The sequence below is a fragment of the Chelmon rostratus genome, chromosome 6 (assembly GCF_017976325.1).
Source record: "Chelmon rostratus isolate fCheRos1 chromosome 6, fCheRos1.pri, whole genome shotgun sequence".
Classification (NCBI taxonomy): Eukaryota; Metazoa; Chordata; class Actinopteri; order Chaetodontiformes; family Chaetodontidae; genus Chelmon; species Chelmon rostratus.
Window position 1 is genome coordinate 9,013,778 of NC_055663.1, and position 27,066 is coordinate 9,040,843.

Below are 27,066 nucleotides of genomic sequence, written 5' to 3' on the forward strand. Positions count from 1 at the left end.
GTGTAACAAATACCTTTCTCTTTCTCCGTGCATAACAAGGAACAGGTGAGGCTCCCGAGCGTCTGAGGCTGCAACCAGGAGAGTGCTACAAAACGGCACTGTTTCACATGTGGCATGTTTTAATCAGACTCATGCTTGGCTCACTGCAAACACCTGCATTAAGACACAGTATGACATTGAATAAGATATTCTGCAGGCAGAACTCAGAGTGCAGACGGTGCTTTTCATTCTTCTGGTCCTACTAGGATTTATACTGTATGTGAATACTGTATGTGTGCGTTTCCATACTAAAAGACATACAAGCCGGCGTGCACAATTTGTAACCCGGCTGAATTAAAGGCTTAGGATCTCCAATTCTTTATACTTTAGTCAGAGTTTAAAATAGAGCAAGCTAGGATGACAAAGCTAAACCTGACAAAATAGTTGCACAAATATTATCAAATTTATCTATGCTAAAAGTGTGCAGCAAAAACCAGACCTAGAAACACCAAAAATTTGGCAGGTGGGTTGAAAATTCCTCCGTCTACTCAGTCACACATAATGACACTCAGTGACCTCGCAGCGCAGCTGTAATAATCAAGTTTACATTTCTGCAATTATGGAAAATAGCTTGACCTTGAGTCAATATTCTCTCATCATTTTAATCTCTCACGTCATCTGCATCTGCTTCTCCGCTAAAAACGTTGTGAGTTTTTGCAGTCTGACTGGACCCTGATTATTGCAGCTTGTGGCTACATTTATTTTTATTCATTGTATATTTTCATTTTAAAACCAGCCAGGTAACTTTTTCAGGAATAGGTCACTGTGCTTGTGCATGAATTGATTTCTTGGGCACAAAACAGTTATAGGAGGAGGATGACGACGGAGCTGTGCCTGTTGCAGCCATGAAAAGGTTCCTTTGAGCTGATTGGAAGTGCAGAGTTGATGAAAACTTTGAGCGACACCTTTCACATTACACAAAGTCGTTTGATCCTGTATTAATGTAAAAATACTGACACATGCAGCTTCAAGTTCAACTGCATAATTTGCAGAGCAACACTGTGGACCACTTGTTAAAGACCCAGGGATTACCATAGCTGCAGTGCCTTTAGCAAGATTTTAAGAAAGCATGAAAGATCACCTCCCTCTCAGTTTGAGGGAAAAAAGATGTTTGTAATAGCATTTAGCTTTATTCCTACACTCGTAAAAACAAACAAACAGGGCTGACATCTGTGCTAAAATATGAGTTACACAGCTGGACATAACTGAACAATCTATTCCTCTGACTTCACAACCAGGCCGCCAGGGACACAAAAAACACCTCAGTTTTCTCTACAAGTCAACCAGTTCTTCAGGTAAAGCCATCAGTTTTAAGGCTCAACCTTTCAGCAGCCAGGATTCCACCTGACGCCAGGTACATACGAAATGTAGAGCTGACAAGTGCTTTGAAACACATTTCATTCAGAGTGAACACAATGGCCGACCACCACAAAGGGAGGTGGGTGTTCATGGTTCAAAGAAAAGTAGACCCTGAATATCATGTGCATGTATATCCTTTGTCTCACTTTGAGAAGATGTGATTCGACAGAGAGGGCTGAGGCTCCGAGGAGGATAATGAGAACACGTGTGATCGTTTTATTGGTTGGAGTTTTTATTAATGCCTACCTGTGTGGTCACCATTAAAGGTGAACTTAACCACCAACAAGAAACAAGTCAGTAGATTTACCAAACTCTTACCTTAAGCCATTAATGACCCTGCTGCCTGCTGTTTGGGCCACTTGTATTCTGCATAAAAACCCTCAGAATTGCGCTCATTCTGCGTAAGCCTCCCGTCTTCTTGTGGGATGTTATGCACAACGCAGCCTCTCGGGTCCACCAGCAGAACTTCAAACTCTTAAATCCTGTGTTGTTGTCCCCTTGTGTTTTTGTTAACAGCTTGGTTGGATTATGGCTGTGATAGGAATGGGGAACAAACAAGCATATCTGGTACCGGGCCACTCTCACAGGGTGTTGGCAGGGTTACGTGTTGTTTTCTAATCTAAATTTAGAAACAATAATCAATCAGCCTGAACCATCTGGGCTAGTCAACTTTGGAGCAGACCTACTAATGAGAACTTGGATGAAGCCTGTGGTTTTGGTCTTTCTGAGTACTGGGTTAATGTGTCATCTGTCAGCTGGTCTCAAATCAGCTCTGTTCGCTGTGCAGAGGTCAGACAGGCCACACGTACACAGAGTGTGTACGTGGTTGAACGCTGTTCTGCCCCAATTCCCCAATGTCCCAATTTTCTGTCTGCCAGGAATAAACGTATTTTATAGCCGATATCTCAAGATCAGGAGTTAATTATTTTATTATCTCAGGATAATGAGATAATTCATCTCTTATCACGAGGAAACAAAAGGTCTTTTCCTCATATTGCTTATAATATCTGGTGTGATAAGTGCCATCATCACACTTTCAGCTGCTGGGAAATTACTCTTTCATCTCTTCAGCAGGTGATCCATTCTTATTGGAGTACAAATGACACTCAGATGCATTAGCTCCACCATATATCTGTTGATAAATGTCTGGGGTCACAGTCAACAGGTGTCTGGAAGCTGTGTGGAGCTGCTCTGGGGGTTACTGTGTACAGTGGGACGGGCTTGAAAGCCTCACAGCAAACCGGGCTTTGTGGCCATGGACGCAATGAAAGTGTGACAAAGCCAGGTTTGAAATCTCATTCATTTAATCCAGATTTTTTCACAGTTGCATCTCCTACATTTGAGTATTGCGTTGCAAAGTCACAGGACAATGACAGAGTAGAATTATTCAGATCCTTTACTTAAGTAAAGGTAGTGATTCCACCACGTACGAATGCTTTAACAAGGGAAAGTTCTGCATTCATGAATTTACTTCAGTAAAAGCACAGAGGTATTACTGGCTATTATACTATTTAGGCAGAAAATGGTCTGTGTGAGTGGTACATGATTAAATCTTCTATGATTATTATGATTAATATATAAATAAAGTATAAACTGATCATGTTTTGTATGTAATTCAAATCCTGAAAACTAATGAACAAATATTAGAACTTGACTAATGTCATTTTCCATGACACAGATTGTTGGATAACATCAACATCTAATGCAAAGACTAAGGGTCCAGTGTGTAAGATTTAGGTAGGTCTGTTGTCAGAATATGGCAGAAATGTACTATAATATTTGAGAGTATGTTTTCATTAGCGTATAATCACCTGAAAATAAGGATCAGGTGAGGCAGCCAGCTGGAGCACCCTGAGCATCCTCGCTTCCATGGGTACGTCCTACACCATCAGAAGAATGGTACCGAGCTGCAGTGGTGCAGTGCGGCGCCTGTTGGAAGAAACACATTCACACTGAAAAGTTGAGACAAGTTCAACTTGGCACCCGCTGTGGTGCCAGAATCGTTGATCGGAGACGCGCACCTGCTGCGTCCAAACCATTGAAAACAACTGAAAAAGAATGCCCTGCGGTGCTTTGGAAAAGTGAAGTGCAGTAATCACATTACTGAATGTCATCTGTTTCTCAAGCTGGGCGTGGAAACAAGGAAGCCCAAAACAGGCCTTTGAAGCCAGAAAGTTGTGTTCTGACAGTTTTCACACTTAATGGTTCCCATGTTTCCCTCTTAAAACTTTTGTTTTCCCTGAACCTGAAAAGCCCCCCTGCTGTGTGAATGTTTGTGTGGGGTTTAGCTGTCAGTGTGGGTGTGCTGCTCATGTGTTTGGGTGCATGTGGGTGTGCGTGCAGAGAGTAATTCATGTGTACAGTACATACCAGCACCAACTTCTCAGGAACTAAGACAGGCAGTTTTTGAGACTTTATATGTTGCATTTTGATTTGAAGGCCAGCGAGGGAGGCAGAGTCTTGTCAGCGCATGGTGACATTTAATCTCAATGCTTTATAGTATAATAACATAATTGTGGCATTCCATTTATATTAAAAGGATAAATCCACTTAATTAATTGCAATTTCCTAGTTTATCACATCAGTTCCATCACGTATGATGACAACATACTAACCAAAGTAATCACTGTAATCTGGGAACACACTGACAACAACAGACAGACACGTTCTAAACAAGCAAACTGCTTGTCTACATTATGGAGGACAGACTGAGACTGAGGGCACCTGAAATGTCAACAGTAATCCCGCATTGAAGAGGAAAACTGTGTGTGCAAAAATACAGCGAGTGCAGTCCAGAAGGTCAAACTTGAAATCTTTTTTTCTCATCCAAAGAAGTAAGCTGAGCTTGGCTGTTATGTTTCCTGATTTAGTTTCTATGATGTCATGGCGTTCCCAGACCTCAGCGACTACCTTGGTGATTATTATGTTATCATTACTGATTGGAAAAATCAGACCAAAGTTGTAATAAACTTGCATTATGCCTTGTCTGTCTCCTCCTCCCCCTTTCAAAAGACAAACACACCCCCAAAACTGCCTACTAAGTGGACAATAACATGTCTCCAGGGGCATGTTAGGACGTCAGTGAGCCACGTGCAAGTTATTTACAGCCAGTACAGTTGAATTTTGCAATTCTGCAATTTCCCAGCTTGGGATAAATAAAGTATATCTATCTATCTATATAATTTAAGCTTCAGATACGTGTGATTATGTCTGTCCAGTGTCCCTGGGAATTACATGCATAAGGTACAATTCTGCAGCCCAGAAGGTCCAGCGCCGGCGAGCAGGACTGAACTGTGCAGCTTCCAGGTGTGAATGTGTGGAACTGTAAAAGAGACAGGCTTTCCTCTGTGAAACACCCCCAAATGAGTCTTAAAGAAAATTTTAAAGCGCTAACAATGAAAGGAGTTGAGGAGTCAGTTGAAGTGTCAGTGATGGATGCAGATAATATGTGGGTTGAAGGTTAATCATTGAACTGAGATTTTAAGCGATGTGAAAGTTTACAAACAGTTGAAGTGTCAGTTGATGTGTAATCACCGAAAGCAGTTTAACTGTCAGCTGAAGAGTAAAGCTTGATTTATAGTTGTGCCTTAAGGGGTTACAGAATAGCCAAGGACCCAATACAGGCCTGTCAACCCTCCTCCCAGGATTCTCCCGTATTTTACCCTCCCCTGCCTCTGTCCTCCCGTTTAAATATTTGCCCATAAATCTCACATATTTTTAACCTGTGTTTGTTTTTTTTAAAGAGCTGATTGTCATAACCACTCATTTGATTGCACTCCCCTCCAGTACAGAAGGTGGAAGTATATAGAAAATTATCTGTAGCATGATGAAGAGTCATTCACTCAAACAGGACTGCCAATAAAGAGAAGAAGAAGAAGAAGAAGAAGAAGAAGAAGAAGAAGAAGAAGAAGAAGAAGAAGAAGAAGGAGGAGGAGGAGGAGGAGGAGGAGGAGGAGTGAGAGGGATAGAGTAGCCTACCTGGCAAAAAGTCTTGCACAGGTATCTCACCAAATGAGAGGAGGCTTAACTGTACTTCATGAAGAGCAACGTCAGTCAAAGTCATGCTTTTTGTAAAACTTGTCAAATGGATTTTAGCGTGTCACACAGAGGGAGAAGCAATAAATCTTCTGAGCATAAGCACTGCAGAGAGGTGCAGAAACAGGCTCCACCAGTGAATGCATTTACACCATCTCTGCCATCAATAATCACCCTCTGCTACCTACTGCTTCTCTTGCCAGTATCCTCTCAAAATCACAAAGCATAATGTGTAAGTGATGTGTACATATCCTTCAGGTAAAATAAGTGCTGAATTGATCTGCCCCTTAGCGTTCTCATTTATATAATGCAGGGATGTTCGTTGCTCTGGTATTTTAAAGCTGCCTACTGGTAATTTTAGGACTCACAGTGTGTCCCCTTGTCTAAGCGTAAGGGGTCTGTAGACAGTGGTAAGGGTGGTGGGACGGCCCAGGGTGAGACACCAGAAAATCTGCCTTATTTTCGAATCCTAATGTTGCCAGGTGTGGCCTTCACATGCACTTATTATGTCATGTATTGCCATGTATTTGTGTTATGTCACATTGCTTCGGTTTCTTTAAATAATAATAATTCTGTTACAGCTGTCAGGCTACTGTGTACTGCAAAGAGTTGTCACAGCTTAGTCGACTAAGTAGTTGTGAGTTACTCAAACATCCCTACAAGTGTGTGCGAACCTTTTCTGTGATGTTATTCCAGACTCAGTGGCAGTCCAGTTTGCAGTGACGTGGAGAAGCTGAGCCACCACCACTGAGGTCTTCCACAGTGTAATTCTATGGTTCTGCATGAAGAGCTTGGTAGGTGCAATTACTGAGAATAGTCACAGAAAAATTAATTCCAGCGTTTAAAATGATGCTCATGAAAATAGATCATGGCACTAGAATGACCATAAAAAGCAAGTGTCACAACAGTTTTAGCAACTGTGGGGGAAAAATACCTACATTTCACATGCCAGCTAGAGATGAAATGCGCAGTGTGCCACAATTACAAAGGGTGTGTCACGTCTCTGGTCACTTTATCGGAAAAAACTTCATTTTCACGTCATTTCGGTTTCCTCTTGTCATTCAGCGATCACCTTTACATTAACTCTGTGATCAGCACACGCCCTGTTAAAAATGTACATGCTGCTTTTTCGCCCAAGACCAAATTTATCCTCAGCTGTTCACGGCTGGCCCTGATAAAACATGACTGCACCGAATCTGCCCTGGTTTAAATGATGAAGCCTGTGATGAAGCTCGCTAGCAACCTGTGTATCGTCTCACAAACGTACCTGTGAAGACAAATGTGAAACGGAGCGTATGTTTACAGTTTAGAGAGTTTATGCATAATTACTAAGCTATGTGACAGAGACATATAAACAACAGTATTTACTTGAAATCTTGAAATCTTGCAGGTGTTGTTTATTTCTCAAAAGATGGGATCAGATTCTCACTCAAATGTGCAAATAGTTTGGTTTAGAATTATTTATTGTAGTGATATTTATGGTAGAAATCCAGCTAAACTTGGTTACGGTGGTTCCCCGGCTGCAAAGACGTCAACAAATGCAGAGAAACTGTTTGTGTTTGGACTTGGTGGGTGGTGCCTGCTGAGAAGGAGCTGACCAATCAGAGCAGACTAGGCTTTTTAAGAGGGGACCTTAAAGGAACAGGCGCTAAACTTTTCAGACAAAGGGTGAATAGAGGTGCTGCAGCAACAGACAGTACGAGGAAAAGCGCATGTAAGCCTTTTCTAGTAGAGCCCAGAAACAAGTGGAGTGTTAATCTGTGATGTGCAACGTGGTGGACTGATTGCTTCCGTCTCCACCCTCGTACCTGTGAGAAATCGCTACATGTTGTTGTGCATGTTAGACTAAATTTCTCACTAAGGAAGTATCACAAAGACTCTTGTGAACAGAGTTAACTTGGCTGTAATAGCTCACTAACATGCCCTGAGTGTGAAGGGAATGTTTATGTAACATTTTAAGTAGGCTGGAGGTAGCTGGAAAGTGTGCGTATGAGCTGGGTCCCTGCTCGGTAACAGAGGGCAACCCACAGCTGGGCTGGGTGCCGCCGCCATTTTGTGCCAGCTACACATATTGGGATATATTTTGCACTTTTGTACTATATGTTTCATGCACTTTAGCAAGTTTTTTGATGATATTTTGTGGATTTTGGTTACTGAGCATTAGCTACTTTGTGTTGATCGGAAGTACTGTAACTGTAAATCAAAACCTGCTGGAGTGCAGCGAACCCCTTCATCAAGCATCAAGCCAGGTTACGAGAAAGCAGCTGAAATGTAAGTTGACCTGTGAGTGATGAAAGCAGTTGAAGTGGTGGTCATTAGAAAATAAAATGCACTGTTGACACCATCACTAACTGTGGAAAAAACAACTGACTTTTTGGGTAGAGTTCAGTGCAGTCATTCAACTAAAGCTGAGCAAGCAGCATTAGTTACCTAGGCCAGGCTACCTCTCCATTTGTAACAACAAGGCCATCCAAGACCATGACAAATACATAATGAGGCTTTTATTTTGGTGTGATTGAAATGGATCCTCTGATAAAAGCAGAATAGGTATGCCATGAAACACAGAGACACAAAACCAATAACATTACGTGCTGCAAATATTCCAGCATCACTGAAATTGATCAAAATGACAGTACGTGAAGTATGGACCCCTGCAACCCCCTGCATGCACACACACAAACACACCCACACACCCACACACACACACCTCCATGTGTGTTCGTCTCCCGCCAATTAACGCCCTCAGATCTTCAGGCCAGCCTGATTCCCAGCAAACAGGATGCGCAGAGCGAGCGCGCTGCTTTCAGGAAGCAATCAGCCCTCTGCAGATGGCTCGTTGCGTCTCGACCTCCTTGATTATTGTGAGACATGACTCACATTGACTGGCCAATAAAACGCCCCTAAAACTCTGGGAAACAACACTTTCGAACCAAATAAAACTCCACAGCAGACACCTCACAGCATCAGTGCAGGGAGTCACGTTATTCTGATAAGAATAGACGGGCTGGGCTCTACTCACAGGCGACAAGTTGTTCTCTCTGAATTGTGGTTGTTAGGCTGAGACTAATTTAGATTGTAACATGTTTAGATTAAACTGAGAAATGTGCATGTTTAGATTAAACTAAAAATGTGCAATGTACCTGTCCTGCCACACCACTGTGGTGGAGTCATTCCTGTGCTCCTCAGGTCCCACGTTGCCAGGGTTGGGGTTTTGACCCAAACACAGTGTGTGCTAACAGATCATTGAACTGGGGAACGCAGACACTCCACCATCCTGTTCAGTGTTTACACATTGAGGGAAGGAGGCCGTGCTGCTGTAGCAGTGCTGGCACATGTGGCTAGTTTCTGGTTAGCAGAGACACGAGTGCAGCGCAGGAAAGACTGTAAAAGAAGAGCGAGCTGGATTAATGTCTTCTTCGAAAATGAAAACAGAAAGTCATATGTTTCAGTATGCAGATGGTGTTAAAGCAGCCTGCACATACCTGTCCTGGTACACCTGGCCTCAGGCTGAGTGTGTTTCAGTTAGTTTGAAGTAATTTGATTAAACACACATGTATTTAGGAATATATGAACATCGAATCATTATATAAATTAGTCTAGTCTTGCATTACACTCAGTACAGTAAGTGGGTGGGACGATGTTATGGCATATTTCAAGCTTGAAAATATGAAATACTCCAAAAGGACCTGAATTATGGTTTTTAAAAGTTTCTTCAAAGTCCTTATGTCCCATTTCAAATAAAACCTTCTAACAAACCTTTTGGGTGAATGAACTGAACTGAATCGCTTCCTGAAACGACCTGAAGTCCCTTTCACTCCCTCCCCTCCTCAGTGTATCAGGCAGGTTATCTGATCACCTGTGCATTGGTTATATTCAGTCTGTGGCAGTTATTGTGTGGATTATTGTGATCTGATGATGAAATAAAAAGATTTAAAAATCAAATACTGTACTCTCAGTCATCCACTTAGAGTGCACAGGCTGGCAGGCCGCGTGCACGTGTGGCTGTAAGCTGCACCGGGCGGCTGAGGAACGTGTTTACCGTGTGCGCTGTTTAGTCTGTGTGTGGCTCGCTGTGTTTGGAGTGCCATGCACCCTGACTGATGTGTTGCTGCGTTGCGCTTGTTGTGGGTGTGTTGGCAGAGCTTCGCCAGATGACTAAGATGAAAAGCACTTGCGGATGCTCTGGAAAGCACATCAGCGCAGAGGTGACGTGGAGCAACCTTGCGTTGCAACATGCCGTGTTAGTGAGGGATTCATTTGTAATTCTAATGGTGGAAAGTGTTTGGGCAGCGGTGGGGTTTGGCTGATGTGGGTTTGGGCTGTGTTTGTAACCTTAATCCATCTGTTCATCCATGGATACACTTAGACCATAAGGAGGGAAAACTGCCAACAACTCCCATTTTCAGTTAAAGTAGTTTAGTATAATACGCCACACTCGATCACATCATAGCCTTTCTTGTTACATGGTCACTGAAAAAGGATGAAAGGATCTGCTTCCAATCAGGTTTCAATTTTAGCATCTTATGTGATATGATGCAATGTTGTAGATGCAACCACCCAGGATACAAAGCAGGTAAAATTCACTCCAGCTGGCCCAGCTATGAGACTGCAGTGCAGCTTACATATGAATGGTCATATAACAATGTAAAAGTGACCATTCTGAGCATATATATATATATATATATATATATATATATATATATATATATATATATATATATATATATATATATATATATATATATATATATATATATATTAATTTACTTATTATTTCTTTATTTATTAACATTATTATTTATTACTATTCATTTTATACTTAAAGAGTTGTACTGAAATGAATGGAATCCAAAGGCTAAACATTACAGCACTGTAAAAAATGGTTGATTTGTAGAGAGCAGACTAAAGTTCATGTAACCAGTTATAAAGTAGTTGAATTGAAGCCAGCAGAATAGTAACACAGCAATATGTACAATCTAGGCTCCATAAGGAGGACGGTACACCAGGACTGCTTTCTGAAACACTTTATTTAAAGAAATAAAAATAAAGTTTACATAACCCAATTATTTAAAATGAAATAAATGAACCTCTTTGTTTCGGAGCTCTGTTAATTCAGATACTAAACCAAAAGTTGTGTTCCTTAGTTTATCAGATATGGCCACCTGCCAAAGGTCGCTCCAGACAAATATGGGACAGCATCACCTGTAACTGGCTGCTGTTAGCTGGTTAGCTCAGTTAGCCGCGCAGCCACAAGCCGACCTGAGTTCACATATAACCAGGGCTGTCAACGAAGAATCCAAATTAGAATTTCTATTTGAAGAGCAAAAAAAAAAAAAAAAAAAAAAAAAAAAAAATTCCTACATCCAACTTTGAAAATTAATAATCAATTGTGGAAAAAAAGAAAGCAGACAGATAGTGGTCACATGACCAGCGTTTGTGTTGTGCAGTAATTACTGGGCTTTTTCTTTGGCAGACATTTATTACAACAATCTGAGCCTGTTAGTAGCAACAACAAACACTTTAGTGGATGTACACTGACGAACTGGAGGGATTACGTTGCAGCCCACTCTTTCAATACTAAAAAAAATCTTGTCTCCATTAGTCACTTGGACACAAAATCATGGTAAAACAGGGTCCATAATCAGATCATATGTGACCAGAATTCAACAAGATCACACACGATCCCTCTGGTTAATGACCGGACTCTTTTTCAGGTTCTTGGCACCCTCTTTTGGCCACATTATGCTTTTTGGGATTGTCACTTTCCTTTTGTGTGTTAAAAACCTTTCTTGCATAAAAAACGTCTGCAATGTTACAAAGCCCACAGTGTCAGTGTCCTGAACTATGAAACACAGCACCACCTCCAGCTCGGCTCAGGCTCAGCCTAATCAGAGCAGACTGGGCTACACGGGATAGGGTCCTTAAGGAGGACTGGAGTTAAAACTGGGCATTTCAAAGAAAATAGCAACATCGGACAGCATTAGAAAAATGTTTTTTGAACACCTAAATGCAAATTTTCTGGGATGAGCCTGAAAATTAGCATAATATGGCCTCTTTAACTTAGACTGCATCATCAGGCCTACATTTCATTGAACAGGTTCAATTGATGTTCTTAAATTTATGGGGGTTACATTTTCACAAAAATAAATGTATGGCCCTTTAAGAATCCAAGTAGGAGCGTTCCAGGTCTACAACAGATATTGGACCTATTGCTGACGCAAGTCTGGAAAGCACTGCACCCTCCTGCCAAACCTTCTGCAGGAACCACTGTGAAACACACATGTGAACTTTATTAGGATGCATTTTTGCCATCTAGTTAAAGAGAACGGCTTAGAAACCCTCACCAATAAAAATATTTTACCTTGGCTCCTGAACCACGTGGTGCAGAAGTCGAACTTGTTTTGTACCCCTCAGCATCCCCAAGGCCAAGGTGGAGCTGTGAGAAATGTGATGTGCAGATCGATGTGCTGAACAGCTGACTCTCTGAGGACGCCATCCACACTAACGGAACCGCCGGCCAAACTTGGCGCAGCTCTGCGCTGCAGCTTTGATCAGCGAGTACTCTATTAAAGGAAAGCTGGTGGTACTGTAACCGCACTACAGTATGCAGCTAGTATGAATTAAACATAATATTCAATCAATGCTGTCTAATCATTGATTGACTCAAACACCAAGAAGATCAATTTAGTTCTTTATTATTTATTCTCTGCGGGTAAAAAAATCTTTTCAAAGTGCATTTGTACAGAGTTGGCACACTGCAGTTGTCTTTGTCATCTATTGGCTTTCTGCACACCAGCCACTGCAAACAGAATTCACAGACCCTGAACACAACCCACCAGTGTTGTTGTTTACAGGACCTTGAACAGCTCAGTTTAAAATTACTGACACCACAAACTCTAAATTACAGTTAGAAAATCAAGCCTTGAAAATGCTTCACTCTAATTGTCACAAGAGCAACTTCTGCCGTCACTGTTGACATCAAGTCAATCTTACTTATGGCTAGAGGAGCCTAGATTTTGTTTTCAGTAACAGATGAATCATTTCTTGACATCTCAGGATAGCCCAAATGGTTTCCTTGTGATAATTAGTGAACAATGCATAATTAAGGCAGTGATTACCAAGTGTCTGAAAGTTGAATGTTTTTATCGAATGATTTGAAGATGGTTTGGATTTCGCTTGACATCATGAAATAATGGTTTTGTAATGGACAGGATTATTAAAGTGAGTTGGCAATCATGAGAGAGGAAACCCTAAAAATGTATTAAACCCAGGTGTGGAAGCCGAGAGGAGCCACAGTTTCAGTTATTATTTATTCCATTATCTATTCATTTATTTTTTTAAATGTCATTTTCTGAAGAACAACTTTTTACAATGAGAAACCAAAAGGTCATTTTTTCTTGAAGTAAATAGATGAAGAACTTGTTTTTTGGAGGCAAAGGAATAAATGTAAGGTAAGAAAACAAACTTTTTCAAATCATCAGAGATCTAGTTTTTCTGAGTTCATACGATAAAACTCTGTTCATGAGGTAACGGGATAAAGATTGAAAGTTTCAGGGGAAAACAAAAGGTGCTCTTGAGACATCAGGGTCACAGTCTTGTTACTGAGAGCTGGGACAAAACTCAAATTCTCTCAAAGTACCAGAAGAAACATCAGATTTTTAATGAGAAAAACGCTGCTCTCTCCTTCCACACTGATAGCCTCCTATGACCATGTAAACGAATTTTCATGTACCATCTGAGGATTTTCTTCTCTAACAAGAAAAAAAAGATATTAACATATTAATAGTAATTAAATTAACACAAAATTGGCCTCTGCAACAAAGACTGGTGTCAAACCTACTGGTCAGTGTCTAATGCATTTTTTATCCTGCAGAAATCCACAATTATGACAAACATTACTTTTTTATTTGAAAACACCTGTTGTGCAAGCTTTCAGATCCGCACATTAATCTTCTACAGGTCATGTCGTTCTTTCAGTCTCACATTGATAATGGCTTTATGTTTCCCTTGGCTTTATCGTACAATAATGTGCTTCAGTGATTATTTGGCAATTGTCCATCAACCATGAACCCCCGGAAGAAGAAAGCTAATACAAACTGGTCGAGAAAAGAGAAAAGGCAACTGTAATTCAGTCTGTAGCGTGGATGCTGACTTCTGAGATTTCTCTCAAGTTTTTGTTCTCAACGCGCTGCAAAACCACTGAGGACAAATCTGCACCAGGACTGCAGAGATAACGTCTGGAGCTAGGTCCATAATCCTTAATATCATGCACCGCATCGTTCATATTGTTCTGTCCATGATTCTTACTATCACAAACGGTTCATGTACATAGATGGAATGCATTCATCGCTTTCTGAAATGTGATTCACACTTTTAGACAACAGTTATCTGTGCATTCATGTTACATTCACATTTATAACTTCCGCAGTTCTGAATTGTGACTTGTGATTACGGGATTGTGAGCTCTTAAAAAAAAAAAAAATTAACAAACAGAAATCTCTCTCATGCGCTACAGTATGTCATTCAAAATTCTGAAAAAAAAATATTGTGAACTTTATCTCATTATGGGGAATCCCATAATTATGGTAACACATAGCATCATTATGAGGAAACAAAGTCTCAGAGTGAGTGCAATGTCTGCAGGAATGATGAGGCCTTTCCATAAAGTATTAACAATAAATGGAAGAATGGCTTAAGATCCATGTTCATCAGTGAAACAAAGACATGAGAACGTGAACAGCGAGGCACATACCAAGCTATAAAAACAATTTCGGACTTAATATAACCCACAGGTTGGACATGAACAGGTATAGACAGGATTAATGCAGAAGACATACAATCTAATATTCAAAACAGCTGAGCAGACAGAAATACATTCACCGTGAGCAAAAATATAAAACATATAGAAATAAGCAATCATGATGCACTGCAGGACATGTGTGCAAAAACAGTGAACACTGAAAACCATCTGAAATGTCATCGACATCAATGAAAGCAAAAGGAATGTGATGAAAGCGAAGTCACAGGACTTTGAAATGAAACCTTTAAGAAACAATCCAGTATTTGGGAAAAATAGTCTGCTGTTACCCACAGTGAGATGAGAAAATCTGCATGAGTTTCATCTGATATTCCAGGCATCTTCAGTAAGACGGGCCCAGGATGCAATTAGCCTAGCCTAGCACAAAGAGGAGAAGCAGGGGAGGGTGCAAAAACCCTCCCTTCATCGTGGGGGGGGCAGGTTTGTTAACACTATTTTTCACACAGCTTCTCAAGAATGATCTCATGACTAGCCAACATATATGACAGCTTTGCAATTGTTAGTATTGGAGTGTATTATTGTCACTTTTGGCTTGCCATTCCCCAGCTTTGTACGGAGATAACTACAAATATCCTGGACCATGTAAACTATAGCATTTTCTCATGTCCTGTAAGTGCAGGTTTTACAGAAAACAAACAATTTTCTAAAATATCTGTGTCTCCATGAAACAAGGAGATATGATAAAAAAAAAAAACAAATACAAAAGAAGAAATGTTGTTAATGCCATACATACAGCTCTACACACGCCATCACCGTCAGTCGTATTTCACGTGGGCATACAAAAGGTTAACTTGACAACAGCCTGCTGTCTTGACGACAGCGCTCTCGTTGGTTACCTCCAGACGTTTCCTCACCATTTGGATTATAAAAGTGATGTATGATTATTTCCAGCAGTCCTGACTCTAAGCTGCACCCTGTGTGAATCGGGGCGGGTGAGCACAGCTGCTTTTATAATGGGCAGGAATGAGACCTCACTGCTGTTCTGCCTGATGCGAAATCTTTGAAATCGCTGATCGTGTTCCTGAAAGGAGGGCCACGAATGTAACCGGGATGGGTCTTATTACGTCTCAGCGTGAATTGAATGAGGCAGTTTGTTTTACTATGTCTTCTTCTTTAACGTCATCACTGAGCAAAGCAGCTGCCATCCAAACAAACAGATTGAGTGAACAAAGCCTCCGCTGCCCATAACATGCACATGGCAGAAAAACACAGAGTCAGCGTTAACAGACTGACGGAGGAGGAAAAAAATCATCAACTTGATGACCCGAATAAGATGACATGGTGGTCTCTGTCTCTGGCCTACCAACTAAACCAGTCACCACCACTGTATATACGCTGGCCCTGACGCACCAGGCCACATCTGGGGAAAAGCAGGAAATACAGCTCTCACTGTATTCAGTTGGCAGGAGTACCTGTGTAAAATTCTAATGTCTTTCTGAGAAAACATTTCTTCCCATGTTTATTTACTTTTGATTTCAGTATGGAACAAGCTGCTTCACGTCCAGCTCCCATGCTCTACAGTCAATCAGGTCAGATCTGTTTCACAGCACGCTACCGCTATTGGTTGGACTGGTATGTCGTCAGTCGGTAGTTTTATAACTTGCATCTTATTTTTGTAGATTTTGGTCATGTTTTTTATCAGCTATAATTTCACAGGCAACTGCATTCAGGCAGAAAAGCCAACAGCTTATCCCGATTATCTAAACCACTTTATTTGGAGCACCAAGTCAAAGTGAGCAGAACCTGAAATGTTAAAACAAAAGCGTTGCTGGAGACTTTTTCCCCGTCGCCATGCACCTTGGAAGTGGGTGAAGCTGAGCCAGAAATCCTTACTCTGCTAATAATCCCCGACTGCACGGCGAAAACAAAAAGGTCTGTTTACTCCAACCTGTGTGATCATCTGGCTGCTTGCGTTTGTTTGTGTTGTGGTTTCCTGTAACCACAGGCAACAGTGATGTCATGGTGTCCTGGAGTACACGTCTTCATCACTGCAGCAAGGTGAGCAAGTTAAACGCTTGGACTTACTTTGCACTGCTAGTGAAAATATTTGAGATGAGCTAGAAATGGCAACACATCTGAAAAGATGGTATACAGGGCTGGTTATATAGTTGAAATCAACATCACCATGTTAAGAGGGACATTTACCCAAATGGCAAATGTATAAAAAATGATATGTAAAATGATCAAATTGATTTTCAATACAATGAACTGCGTTTGGCTGCTGTGCATCACATCAGACAAAATTATTAAATGTGCAAAACAAAATCACAAATAAATAAATTGTTAGTTTTTCATTCAATTCAGTTCAAAAACATCTGGAGAATCTATAACATGTGCTCATAAACTCGAACACAACACAACTTAGAGTTGGCAATAGCCCCACTGATGTGCTATTTTCCACGCGTGACTGCTTCATTCGCTGTTTGAAGAGCTGCTTCTCGTTCGTCAAACAGGCTCTGGAATGACGTTTTTAAAGAAGAAGACATTTTAAAGTTTGTTTTCAATTTGCTGTTTTTTCTTTTAAATTTTGATTTTTGATGTGTAATAAGTAATTAGTTCATCACTGGAAAACGAAAGTCTTGGACTTCGTATTTTTAAATATGCTTTGGTCCTTAACAGGGCTGTGAGTTTGTCTTCAAAATGCAAACATGGAAACATGGGAGAAAGTGCATTAAGGTATATCGTTGTGTAGAAACGTACTCGCACGGATTACGTGTTTGACTTTTGGAAAAAGAAAAAAAAAGAAGAGAGACACCTTAAGTGACCAGGTCATCTGTTGAGCTTTCTATCACATTGGAAGCGTCCTGATTGGTCTAGCCTGGAACCCACTACAGCTGGACTGACCAGCAGTGTGGAGGACAATCTGCTGCTGGCCACTAGCGAGGCCCATAAAAGGGCTACACGTACTCATAGAACTGGAGTTACATCCAGGTCTATTTATGTTGCTCAACATTTGGCCAAACTCTTCACATTCAAACCATCAAAGAAAGAGAGAGGAAAGAACAAAGTGTTAAGTGGAACAATTAATGTGGAAACACATCAGTTACTGCTTTAGAGTCAGTTCAGTGAGCTGCTGGTCACTTTAGTCTTTTCATTCTTCTCCCTGAACTCTCTAACAGAAGCACTGCATCACCACGTGAATTCACAGGACCACCGTGATACCATCCAGTCAGTCTTCTACTCTACGGTCTCTGTCTCCAAGTGCAAAAACAATCTCAAGAGTTGTGCTTAGCCCCTTCCTCCCTCACACCCCAGAGTCTGAGTACATGCCGTTGATCAGGTAGTCCACCTGGGTGTAGTCCTTCCTCCTGTAGCTCTCGTAGGCCTGTGTGACGAACACAGCCACCGTGACCAAGAAGAAGAGCAGGCCGAAGAGGAGGACGGCCAGTAAAGACGCTGTATCCACCAGCTGCCTGGTCAGAGCAGCCCCAGCTACCTCTACCACTGCAACCCTTGTTCCGGAGGCAACCAGGTCATTGTGACTAGTGGAGGTTACGTTGCTGTTAACAGGCCCTGTGGGTAAAGAGGTGGTCTGAACTGGTGGCTGTGGCGTGGCTGCTGCTGCTGCTGATGATGATGATGATGATGATGGTGGAGGTGACTTCTTTATACTTGTGGTTGTAGTGATAGCAACAGTTGTGTGTGCTGGAAGTGTGACAGTTGTTTTTACTGTTGTTGCGGGGAGTGTTGGTGGTGGTAGTGGAGGGGCTGCTGCTGCTGTTGGTGTTGTTGTTGTTGTTGCTGCTGCTGCTGTAGATGCTGGTATTCTTGTAGTTGTTGTTGTGGTTGTTGTAGTAGACGTTGGTGTTGGAGTTGTTGTTGTTGTGGTTGTAGTAGATGTTGGTGTTGTGGTTGTAGTAGTTGACGGTGGCGGTGTTGTGGTCATAGAAGTCACCAGTACAGGGGTTGTGTGTACTTTCCCAACAGGCTTTGCAGTTGTGAATGTAATATTACCTTTGCTGGTAATGGATCCATCAGGAGCAGCCTGTGCTGATGAGCCTGTGGCGTTAGAAGGAACAAGAGTTGCATTCTGAGTCTCTGTTGCTGGTGATGGGAGCTGATGGTCCGGTGATGGGAGCTGATGGTCCGGTGATGGGAGCTGATGGTCCGGTGATGGGAGCTGATGGTCCGGTGATGGGTGCTGATGGTCCGGTGATGGGTGCTGATGGTCCGGTGATAGGAGCTGATGGTCCGGTGATGGGTGCTGATGGTCCGGTGATGGGTGCTGATGGTCCGGTGATGGGAGCTGATGGTCCGGTGATGGGAGCTGATGGTCCGGTGATGCTGGCTGTTGATTGGATAGTGAGGCTGCGGATGAATTATTTCCTCCTGTGGATTGGTTGGGTGGGATTATGGATGCTACAGTGTCATTTGAATTGTGGCTGACTGAGAAAGAGGTCAAATTCTTCTGTGGTTGTGTCTCTGAGGAATCCTTAACGGTTGCATTTTCACTGACTCCACCATTATCACCTGGGGAACACAAAATTCCATGAATGACTTCGCTCAATTAACTATAAAACATATTAAAAAACAGCAAATTAAAACATAAATATATCTAAAACAGTGTCATAAATCTAATTTACATACTTGCGGAGCATGAATTCGCCTCTTCAACAGAACTATTCAGAACGATAAATTAACAAATAAACAGCACAGAGCAACAACACCAGAGCACACATGACAAAACCAGCAGCACACACCACAAACCCACCAATCATAAAAACACATAAAACCAGCAACTTTAAAAAAACAAAACAAAACAGGAAAAATCAAACCAACAGCAGTAAACACAGAACATGCAGGGTGAGACACATCACTCCACGCCCATACATTTAGCATTGACTGTTTCATGGAGTCTGAAGTCCTGATGGAGGAATGAAAGAAGCTGAAAGCCACTGTGTGGGGTGTGGGTTGGGTCTTGGTTTGTGATTTTCAAGATGGATGTGACCAATTGATAATCTGGGATTCCAGTTGGACTGATAAATTCCCATACCAGGCAGAAGATTCTCTCTCAAACAGTCAGATAAAAAAGTGACATCGGTTTCTGTTTTATGCCATAGAGCCTCGTGGAAACACGACTTAACACAGCTGTCGGGTTGTCAATCAGTTCCCCTGCACTGAAACGTTTAGAGTACATTTCTGCAGTGATGACTATTAAAATAAAAATAATCTTTATGAAGCTTTAGACCCACAAGGCAGTAAATAACGATTGGTGTGACTGGTCACACTGATGGAACATTATCGTTATCATATGTTAGAGATTATGAGAATATTTCTGAGGGAGGTAACTGGAGTAAATGTAGTTTAAAACTGACTTTCTGAATACAGGCTACATTTAGTCTTAACCTGTTTTTGTTTAAAATTGTTTCAATGTAAAATTAACATCTACAAACTGCCACTCAGTTATAACCTTACACCATCTGAACTGTAAATGACAGAGATCATTATCACTGGGTCAGACTACCAGGTTACCATCATACGTCTATAACTACATATTTCTTATCTGTTTGAGCTACATTTTCATTTTCAGTTGCTGCCACCTGCATTTTGTCCTGGTGAGGTTACAACTGAAGAAATATATTTAAATATGGGACGCAACATACAGTAGGCTTCCAGCACTTCATCATCCATTAAGGAAATGTTAATCTGGTACATGATGAATGAGTCGACTACGCTGAATAAACTGTGATTATTATTAAGTCTTTACGCTAAATCAGACTGTCTGTCTGTCACTGTAGCTGCTGTTGTGGTTTTTAAAGACAAATGTGTGTGACAAAAGTCCACGTTAATACTTCTACCTCCACTGGATTTAAATGGAGGTTCTGCTCTTGTTTTAGCCATTGCCATCGTGAAGTATAACATCAGAGCCCCCCCATTCACAACGCACTCTCTAAGCAGAGTGAACATATTCAGAGCTGACTGAATGAACTCTGATCAGCCATTCTGGAACAAAAGAGTTCAGGGTTAAAAGTCAGTTTGTTGAACCTGCTATCTGGAACAGGCCCCGGGTTAGTACGGTGCATGTAAACACATTCTCCAATTAGACTTCCTGTGTAGCCTGGTGTGCAGTCTACAGCCCTTCCCAGGTCAACAGACTCAACAGAGTTAGCAGTGACAAGGACCGTAGTGTAGAAGGAACTGGAAATTTCAAATAACGAGAAACATGAACAAACTAAGATCAGAAGCTGTGTGTCCAACACATGCTGCTTTTGCTTATGTGGTCTTTCAATTTAGACCTGGTGTTTGTCAGGAGTCTACATTATCTTCATGTGATCAGGGGAAGTGGGTATAAAACAGGCCAGTTTATGTTACCTTTCAACCATAACAAACACATACACATATACATGGTGCGACCACAGGCCTGTACCATGAAGCCAGTTCAACAAGAGAGCCGGCTCTCTTTTGGGTTTTTCCTGGCTGCACTGAGCCTAACTTTGGTGACCCTGAATAACCGCTGTCATGAAGCTCTGCTAACTCTGGCTGCCAGATACAAGCATGTTCAAGGACGACCTTGCATTCACTAGCTTCTCTGCTCTTCTTGAAATTTGCTCTTAGACGAGCAATTTATTTAGTTATTATTAGTTATTTATTAAGTACATAGCTGGAGTTGACCCATCATACCTCACTGAAACTGAGACTGATTTAGCCCACAAGCATAGGCTCTTAGGTTAGGCTGTAAGTCTGGGCTGCTTTTGTTTTCTCCTACAACTTTCTGATGCTAGTAGGACAAAAGCGCCATCGCCACTGTGACCCTCAACAACTATCACAATGAATTAAACAACATAAACATGGCAGCCACAAAGAAAAGTTTCATGTTCAGTAATGAACACAATGTGGTCCATCCCACTGTCGCTCACATCTCAGTTTGTATGGGAGATATAATTCAGATAACATATGATGATACACCCATTTGGTGTTGGAGTGGTGATATTAAAAGGTTAAATCTCATGCTGAACTATAAATCAAACCCTGCACCATACGTATTTATGGTGCTACTTGTAATGCTTTGCATAAAGTATAAATGTGGCTTAAACACTGTAAATATTATTACAGCTTTAAAACAATCTGTCAGTTAATAGCTTTTGCTTTTGAATGATTTTTGCTACGACAGAGGTCGTGTGTTTGTTGTGTTGTGTGAAAGTATGCAAATAGGTGTGTAGCAGCCCAGGAGGTGACTGTTTCACCTGCAGGTGATTGGTTACTTCCTGTTGCCACTTCACGATATAAAGAGCCAAACACATTCAAAGCGAAGGTATTTACAAATTTGTAAAGGCAATTCTGTCTACAGCTGTATCATGTAGCCACGGCTCCTTTCTGAATGAATCCTGGTTCATACTCACATGCAGTGGAGCAGTTAGCTTGTATTGGGCTGAGCTGGGCTGGGGGGTCGGCCTTAACTGGGTCCTTTTTAGATACTGTGGAGGAGGATTCGGTGAGGAGCAGCAGCAGGCAGAGGAGGTGGAGACACACCGATGGATTCAGCTGGAGCTTTAAGGGATACAGGGACATGGTGGGCCGGGGGGGGGATGACACAGGCACACACTTACACACACACACACACACTAACTTAAGGCGACACACTCACATAGGCCTCGAGTGAATTTACACACACAAACATGCGTGTGCGTGTACACACACACACAAACACACACACACACACACATGCACACACGAGTTGGGGCTCAGTTGAAATGGGAGGTGGACACCAGGAGGAAGTGAAGGCAGCATCCACTTTCTGGATCTACACAAGACATAAACACCAACACAAGCACATGTCACCAGCAGCCATTAGAGATACTGAAGAAATACTATTGTGTTTTAGAGTTTAACCTTCCAGACAGCTATTACTTTCAGTACATTTCAGCTCTTATGAAAACTGACTTGCAGAGACATGAAACTTGCTTGTGATAGATGTATCAAATCAAGATCGAGTCACCTTTACTGCTGTGTCAAAGTTACGGTGTACTATGCATTAATTGTAATTGAAAGTGCAACAATCAAGCATTAAGTAGAATGCAAGAGACACAAACCTCACTAGAGCTGCAACTAATGACCCTTTTCACTTATTTTCTTGATTAATTGGTTAGTTGGTTCCCAAAGCCCAAGATGACGACCTCAAATGTCTTGTTTCGTCAACAAGCTGAAGATATTGAGTTGACTATCATGAAGGAGTAAAAAGAAAAAAAAAAACACTAGAAGCTGGAATCAGACAATTTTGACTTTTTCCTTAAAAAAATACTCAAAACAATTGAATGATTATCAAAATATTGCTTTTTAATTTAACAGTTGACCACTAATCCATGGCAGCTTTACTATCACACGGATTTGTCTGACAGAGCTACAACAGCAGCTATGACAGATCTCTGGGCATGGGAAGTCTGCAAAGGCTGTACCCTGCACATGTAGTATAATGCATTCATGTTGGTTTGGGTCTGCACGTGGGATTTGTTGACAATAAACACACATACAGAACAGACAGAATATCCCCACGCTAATTTACGCTAGATTAATCATAATTTGAATGTTCCCACGTCTTTCATTTTCAGCATATTTTACACAGCACTCTTAGCAGTGGTAAGATTATTTACTGGATACTGTAGTTCATCAGCTCAAATTTCATTACCATCTGTAAGAAATCAGTTCTCTGATATGAACCTGACACTTATCTGAGCTACAGTCTGACAGCTCAAGGTGCGATATGTTTTTATTCTTAGTTGCCTGTGTCATAGAAACAAGTAACATCAGGTGAATTTGCCCTGACATATAACAGAATTATTTAACACGTTTTAAACTGGTTAAAGATGCATTTGTGACAACAGACTTCAAAGGTTTTATTTCCATTTATCAGTGTCAAAGAAGCCCAATTACTGGTACGTCCACTATGACTCAATGGGTAAAAAAAAAACAAAAAAACAACAACAACCATGAAAGGAAGGATTTTTCCAATTCAAAACCATGTCAGTGTTTATTTAGGTGAAAATCCAAACCTCATAACAAGAGCTATGATCCCACTTGATTGCAAATTACTGCAAAGAAAACTGCATTCAGCCTTTTACTATAAAATGTAAAAACGATTTAAGTAGAGGGGAGTTTGGTTTAAGGATTTTTACAGCGGACAGAAAGCATAAAGTCCAAGCTAAATGTGAGGAATGACTGCCATCTAGTGTCAGAACAGTGCAAGTCTCAGTAGGAGCAGTAGAGGCAGCAGCACCAGTCATTAATGTTCATTTTATGTAAAAGCCTGAAACCTTTTCCACAAGTGTATGAACTTACATAAATGGAAAGAAATGCGTTGTCAGTGATATTTTACTCTAGGCTCAAATTATGGAAGCCTGGAATTTCTTGTATTGAATTGTTAATATAAACTGGAAATGAAAATGCAGTTCAACAATAATGCTTTTCAATCACACTTCTATATGCTGCAGTCAGAACAAAATTAAGTATTAAGTGATGCATTGAGGCAAAACTGAATCAAATGTGCATTTGTACATTTGCTGACGAAGTTAATCTTAATGGAAAAGCATTCTTATTTTGAGGATTTTCTCCACTTTTTGTTGGTAATATTCAAATCACACCTACATTTCAGAGCCACAAAGCCCTTTTTACAAGGAGCACTCGAGTGTTTTTGAATACCAATCGCATAGCTGTGGTTGTTGACTGTGTTGAAACCTACCACTTACAAGGCTCATATCACCACCTGCAGGGCTCTGAATTGGTGTCAGAGTTTAACACGTGACAGCCAACATTTGTCTGCAGTGAAAAGAGATCCTTCTCATTGTAGAAAAAGAAAAAACACATCCAGTATTTTGAGCTGCGAACCAAAGCTGCTACCGCTTGAGATGCAATTACAGATGGACAAGAAAAAGAACTTCTAAATATCCAGAAGTATAGCAAAAACCAGCTATCATTGTTAGAGAACCAACTAAAAATGGTTACCAAAATATCAGCCTTCAAATGCAGTGACTGAGCACGTTAGAAAAAAAACTCTATTTGAGTTTCTTAATGCTGTTAGCAAAGTTTGCACTGTGGTCTGTAATCTGGCTGTCGTGCAGCTTTAAAACACTTTTCTGTTGTTATTGCTTATCACCTCTGCACTGATGTCAAACTGAGCTGGTTCTTGGGGGCCACTACTTTGCCACCTATCATTGCACCCCACTGAGGTCTTGAGTCACAAACTGCAATCTCACAGTGATGAATTGTAGAAAAGCATGCCCCTAAGCTATCCGAAGCAGTGAAACCGGCAATAAATAGGACACTTTATATTCCTAAAAAGCAATGTCTACACTCATACAAAAATAATCCCCCTCAATCATCACCTATGACCCACCAGAAGTGTGTTGTGATGTATTTATCAGAAGAGACCCTGCCCTCTGTTTGTATTTCCTTATTTTCCACTAACGTTGCTGTGGTTGGGCAGTTCAGGGCAGCGACCTTTCCTCCATTCTCTGATGAAGGCCACGAGGCCCAAACATTAGTACGTTTGTAGATTTGACAAATTGCTGAAAACAGATTAGCCAAGTTCGTCCTGAAGATCTGTGTGTGTGTTCTACCCTTTAACCTCTGGGTATTCAAAACTGGAACTAGTATGTATGTTTATTAGGGGACCCCCACCCAACACTCTCCTGTGCCAGCCTGCAAAAACTTCTTTGCTGTCCGTAAAGTTTTCTAGATCCACTGCTGGCAGACAAGCCTCAGAGTCAACTTCTGATTGTATAGTCCATTTAGAGTAGAATTTGCAAATAGGAATTATGCATTTAATATTAAATACCCTGTTATTTAAGGCACTAGGGTGTTGCAATAGGACAAGGACTCGTTTCACTGAGCTGCAGCACAACGTTTTGCATTACGGCCTGCCCTTAATGTCAACAGAAGGTACTCAAAGGTCAATTCAGATGTCTACGTGGAGAGAAGTTGGGGTGGAAACGGAAAACACGTAGTCTGCATACACTGTCTGCCAGCGCTGAAGTTTCGACGAATATGAGAAAGCCTCAGTACCAAATTCCAATCAAAAATCGGGCTGTTTAACGGTGCCTCCGACGTTTCACAGAACAAACTTTAAGACATTCGTTTTACATATCAAGCAACCTATAATGCTATTTCGACAAATCTTACATGTTAATCAAACACGTTTTTTTCACATACACTGTAAGCCAAAGCCAGCAAGCACTATGTGAAGCACTGACACGATACACATTTATCTAGCTAAATAGCTAATGCGTTGTTGGGTCCGTAGCGTGCTAACATGACACTGAGCAGAATACCCAACTCTCATTACGTTAAGGCAAAGAGTTAGTATCTGCGGGCTATGTCAATGAGCCAAGGAACAACAAACCAACAGGAGAAACGGATTTGTAGTACACTGACGCTTGGCCAAGGCAAAGCTTGGCATTGTGGAAGTCGCGAGCGCTAACTTTAGTTCAGGTGGGTCAGCCCAGAGCCCATTTTCCACTAACAGTCACTGCTAACACGGCGACGCGAGCTAACATGTCACTAAAATAGTTAACACGCAAACTGCTAACACAACGCCCTGACCAGCTAAGTTAACGGTGAGCGAAAACTGTTTAAAATGCTACAGCTAACGTGAGTTAAAACACCAGTAAACAGGATGAATTTCAAAGGAGTTGACGTTAAATGCAGAAATGATATCTCCCCCTTAACAGCGAAGACAGTTAACATCAAGTGTAACGTTTGGCTGTACGGCTAACGAGCCATTTTCTTATCTGGATAATGTAGCTTAATGCAACCACTACCATGCCAGCTGCAGGTGTGATTTCGGAGACTTACCAGCGATGTGTTGTGATTGATTTGGTGAACACAACAAGCACAGACAAGCACCCAGGCTGAACTCAACACTTCCTGTAAGTAGGAGGTATGCTTCTTCTTCTGCTGCTCTATTTCTGGCAGCGTCGACTCACCATCGGCGTATTCTTGCCCTCTACAGTTCACGTTTAAAAAGCCCGCTGTCGCTGCACTTTGCAGCAGTCTGTATAATAATAATAATTATCTAGTTATCTACTACTGTGCATCTCTGCAGCATGCTGATACAAGTTCCAACTGGATTTCAGGTGTAGGTATAAGTTTGAAATGCTGCTGCTAATGTTTCTGATATGTGGCGAGTGTGGCAAGAGAAAAACTCCCCTTCAGAGGAAGAAACCTAGGCAGGAACCTGGCTCTCTAGGGGGGCCCATCCTCTTGAGGGAAGGGAGACCTGCTGTTGCTCCTGGCCTCGCCTCTGCTGGATGTGGTCTTTATCCATTCTCTGCTGGATGCGGTCTTTATCCAGCCTCTGCTGGATGTGGTCTTCATCCATCCTCTGCTGGACGGCATCTTCATCCAGCCTCTGTTGGACGTGGTCTTCATCCATCCTTTGCTGGATGTGGTCTTTATCTATCCTCTGCTCCTCTGGGATGTCTTTTTCAGGTGCTGGTGCAACCTGGCATAAATTATATTGGGGTTAAGACATACTCATACAAACACTCTGGGTGCATCTCAATCCTCCCTGGGACCACAAGTCAATTGTGATACAGAGATAGTCAGGACAACACTATGCTAGCAGTGGTAGATTTCCTTAGTTCCTCTGAGAGTAGTATGTCTGCCTGCTCTGATCTGCTTCCACAACAAAAGTGTGTTTAGATCTCTGTACAGACAAATAAACGGGATGAAAAGTGGTGAAACATCATGAATCTACACAGCTTGCATAAACTAGCTTCACAGAGAGTATCTGATGAACAGTGTAAACTGTGAAGTTGACATAAAGTCAAGGTGATATCAACAGTAGAAAATAAATGTGCAGTGCAGTAATATTTATATCGTAT

General features: G+C 41.4%; 1 protein-coding gene across 1 annotated transcript; it reads right to left on the minus strand.

Annotated features, from left to right (window-relative positions):
* Positions 1–14,940: 14,940 nt before the first annotated feature.
* Positions 14,941–26,102, minus strand: wu:fa25f02 (uncharacterized protein C11orf24 homolog). Its single transcript, XM_041939835.1, has 3 exons — positions 26,036–26,102; positions 21,592–21,992; positions 14,941–18,721 (listed from the first exon to the last, which is right to left on the minus strand). The coding sequence occupies exons 2-3, from the start codon at positions 21,758–21,760 to the stop codon at positions 17,496–17,498; spliced, it is 1,395 nt and encodes a 464-aa protein (XP_041795769.1). The 5' UTR covers positions 21,761–21,992; positions 26,036–26,102; the 3' UTR covers positions 14,941–17,495.
* Positions 26,103–27,066: the final 964 nt, after the last annotated feature.

Bases quoted from the DNA above. Each gene is read 5' to 3' on its own strand.
- wu:fa25f02 (XM_041939835.1), bottom strand. From the start codon at position 21,760: ATGTCCCTGTATCCCTTAAAGCTCCAGCTGAATCCATCGGTGTGTCTC. The intron at 18,722-21,591 runs GTGAGTATGAAC...TGTGTTCCCCAG, and splicing joins AGCTAACTGCTCCACTGCAT to GTGATAATGGTGGAGTCAGT.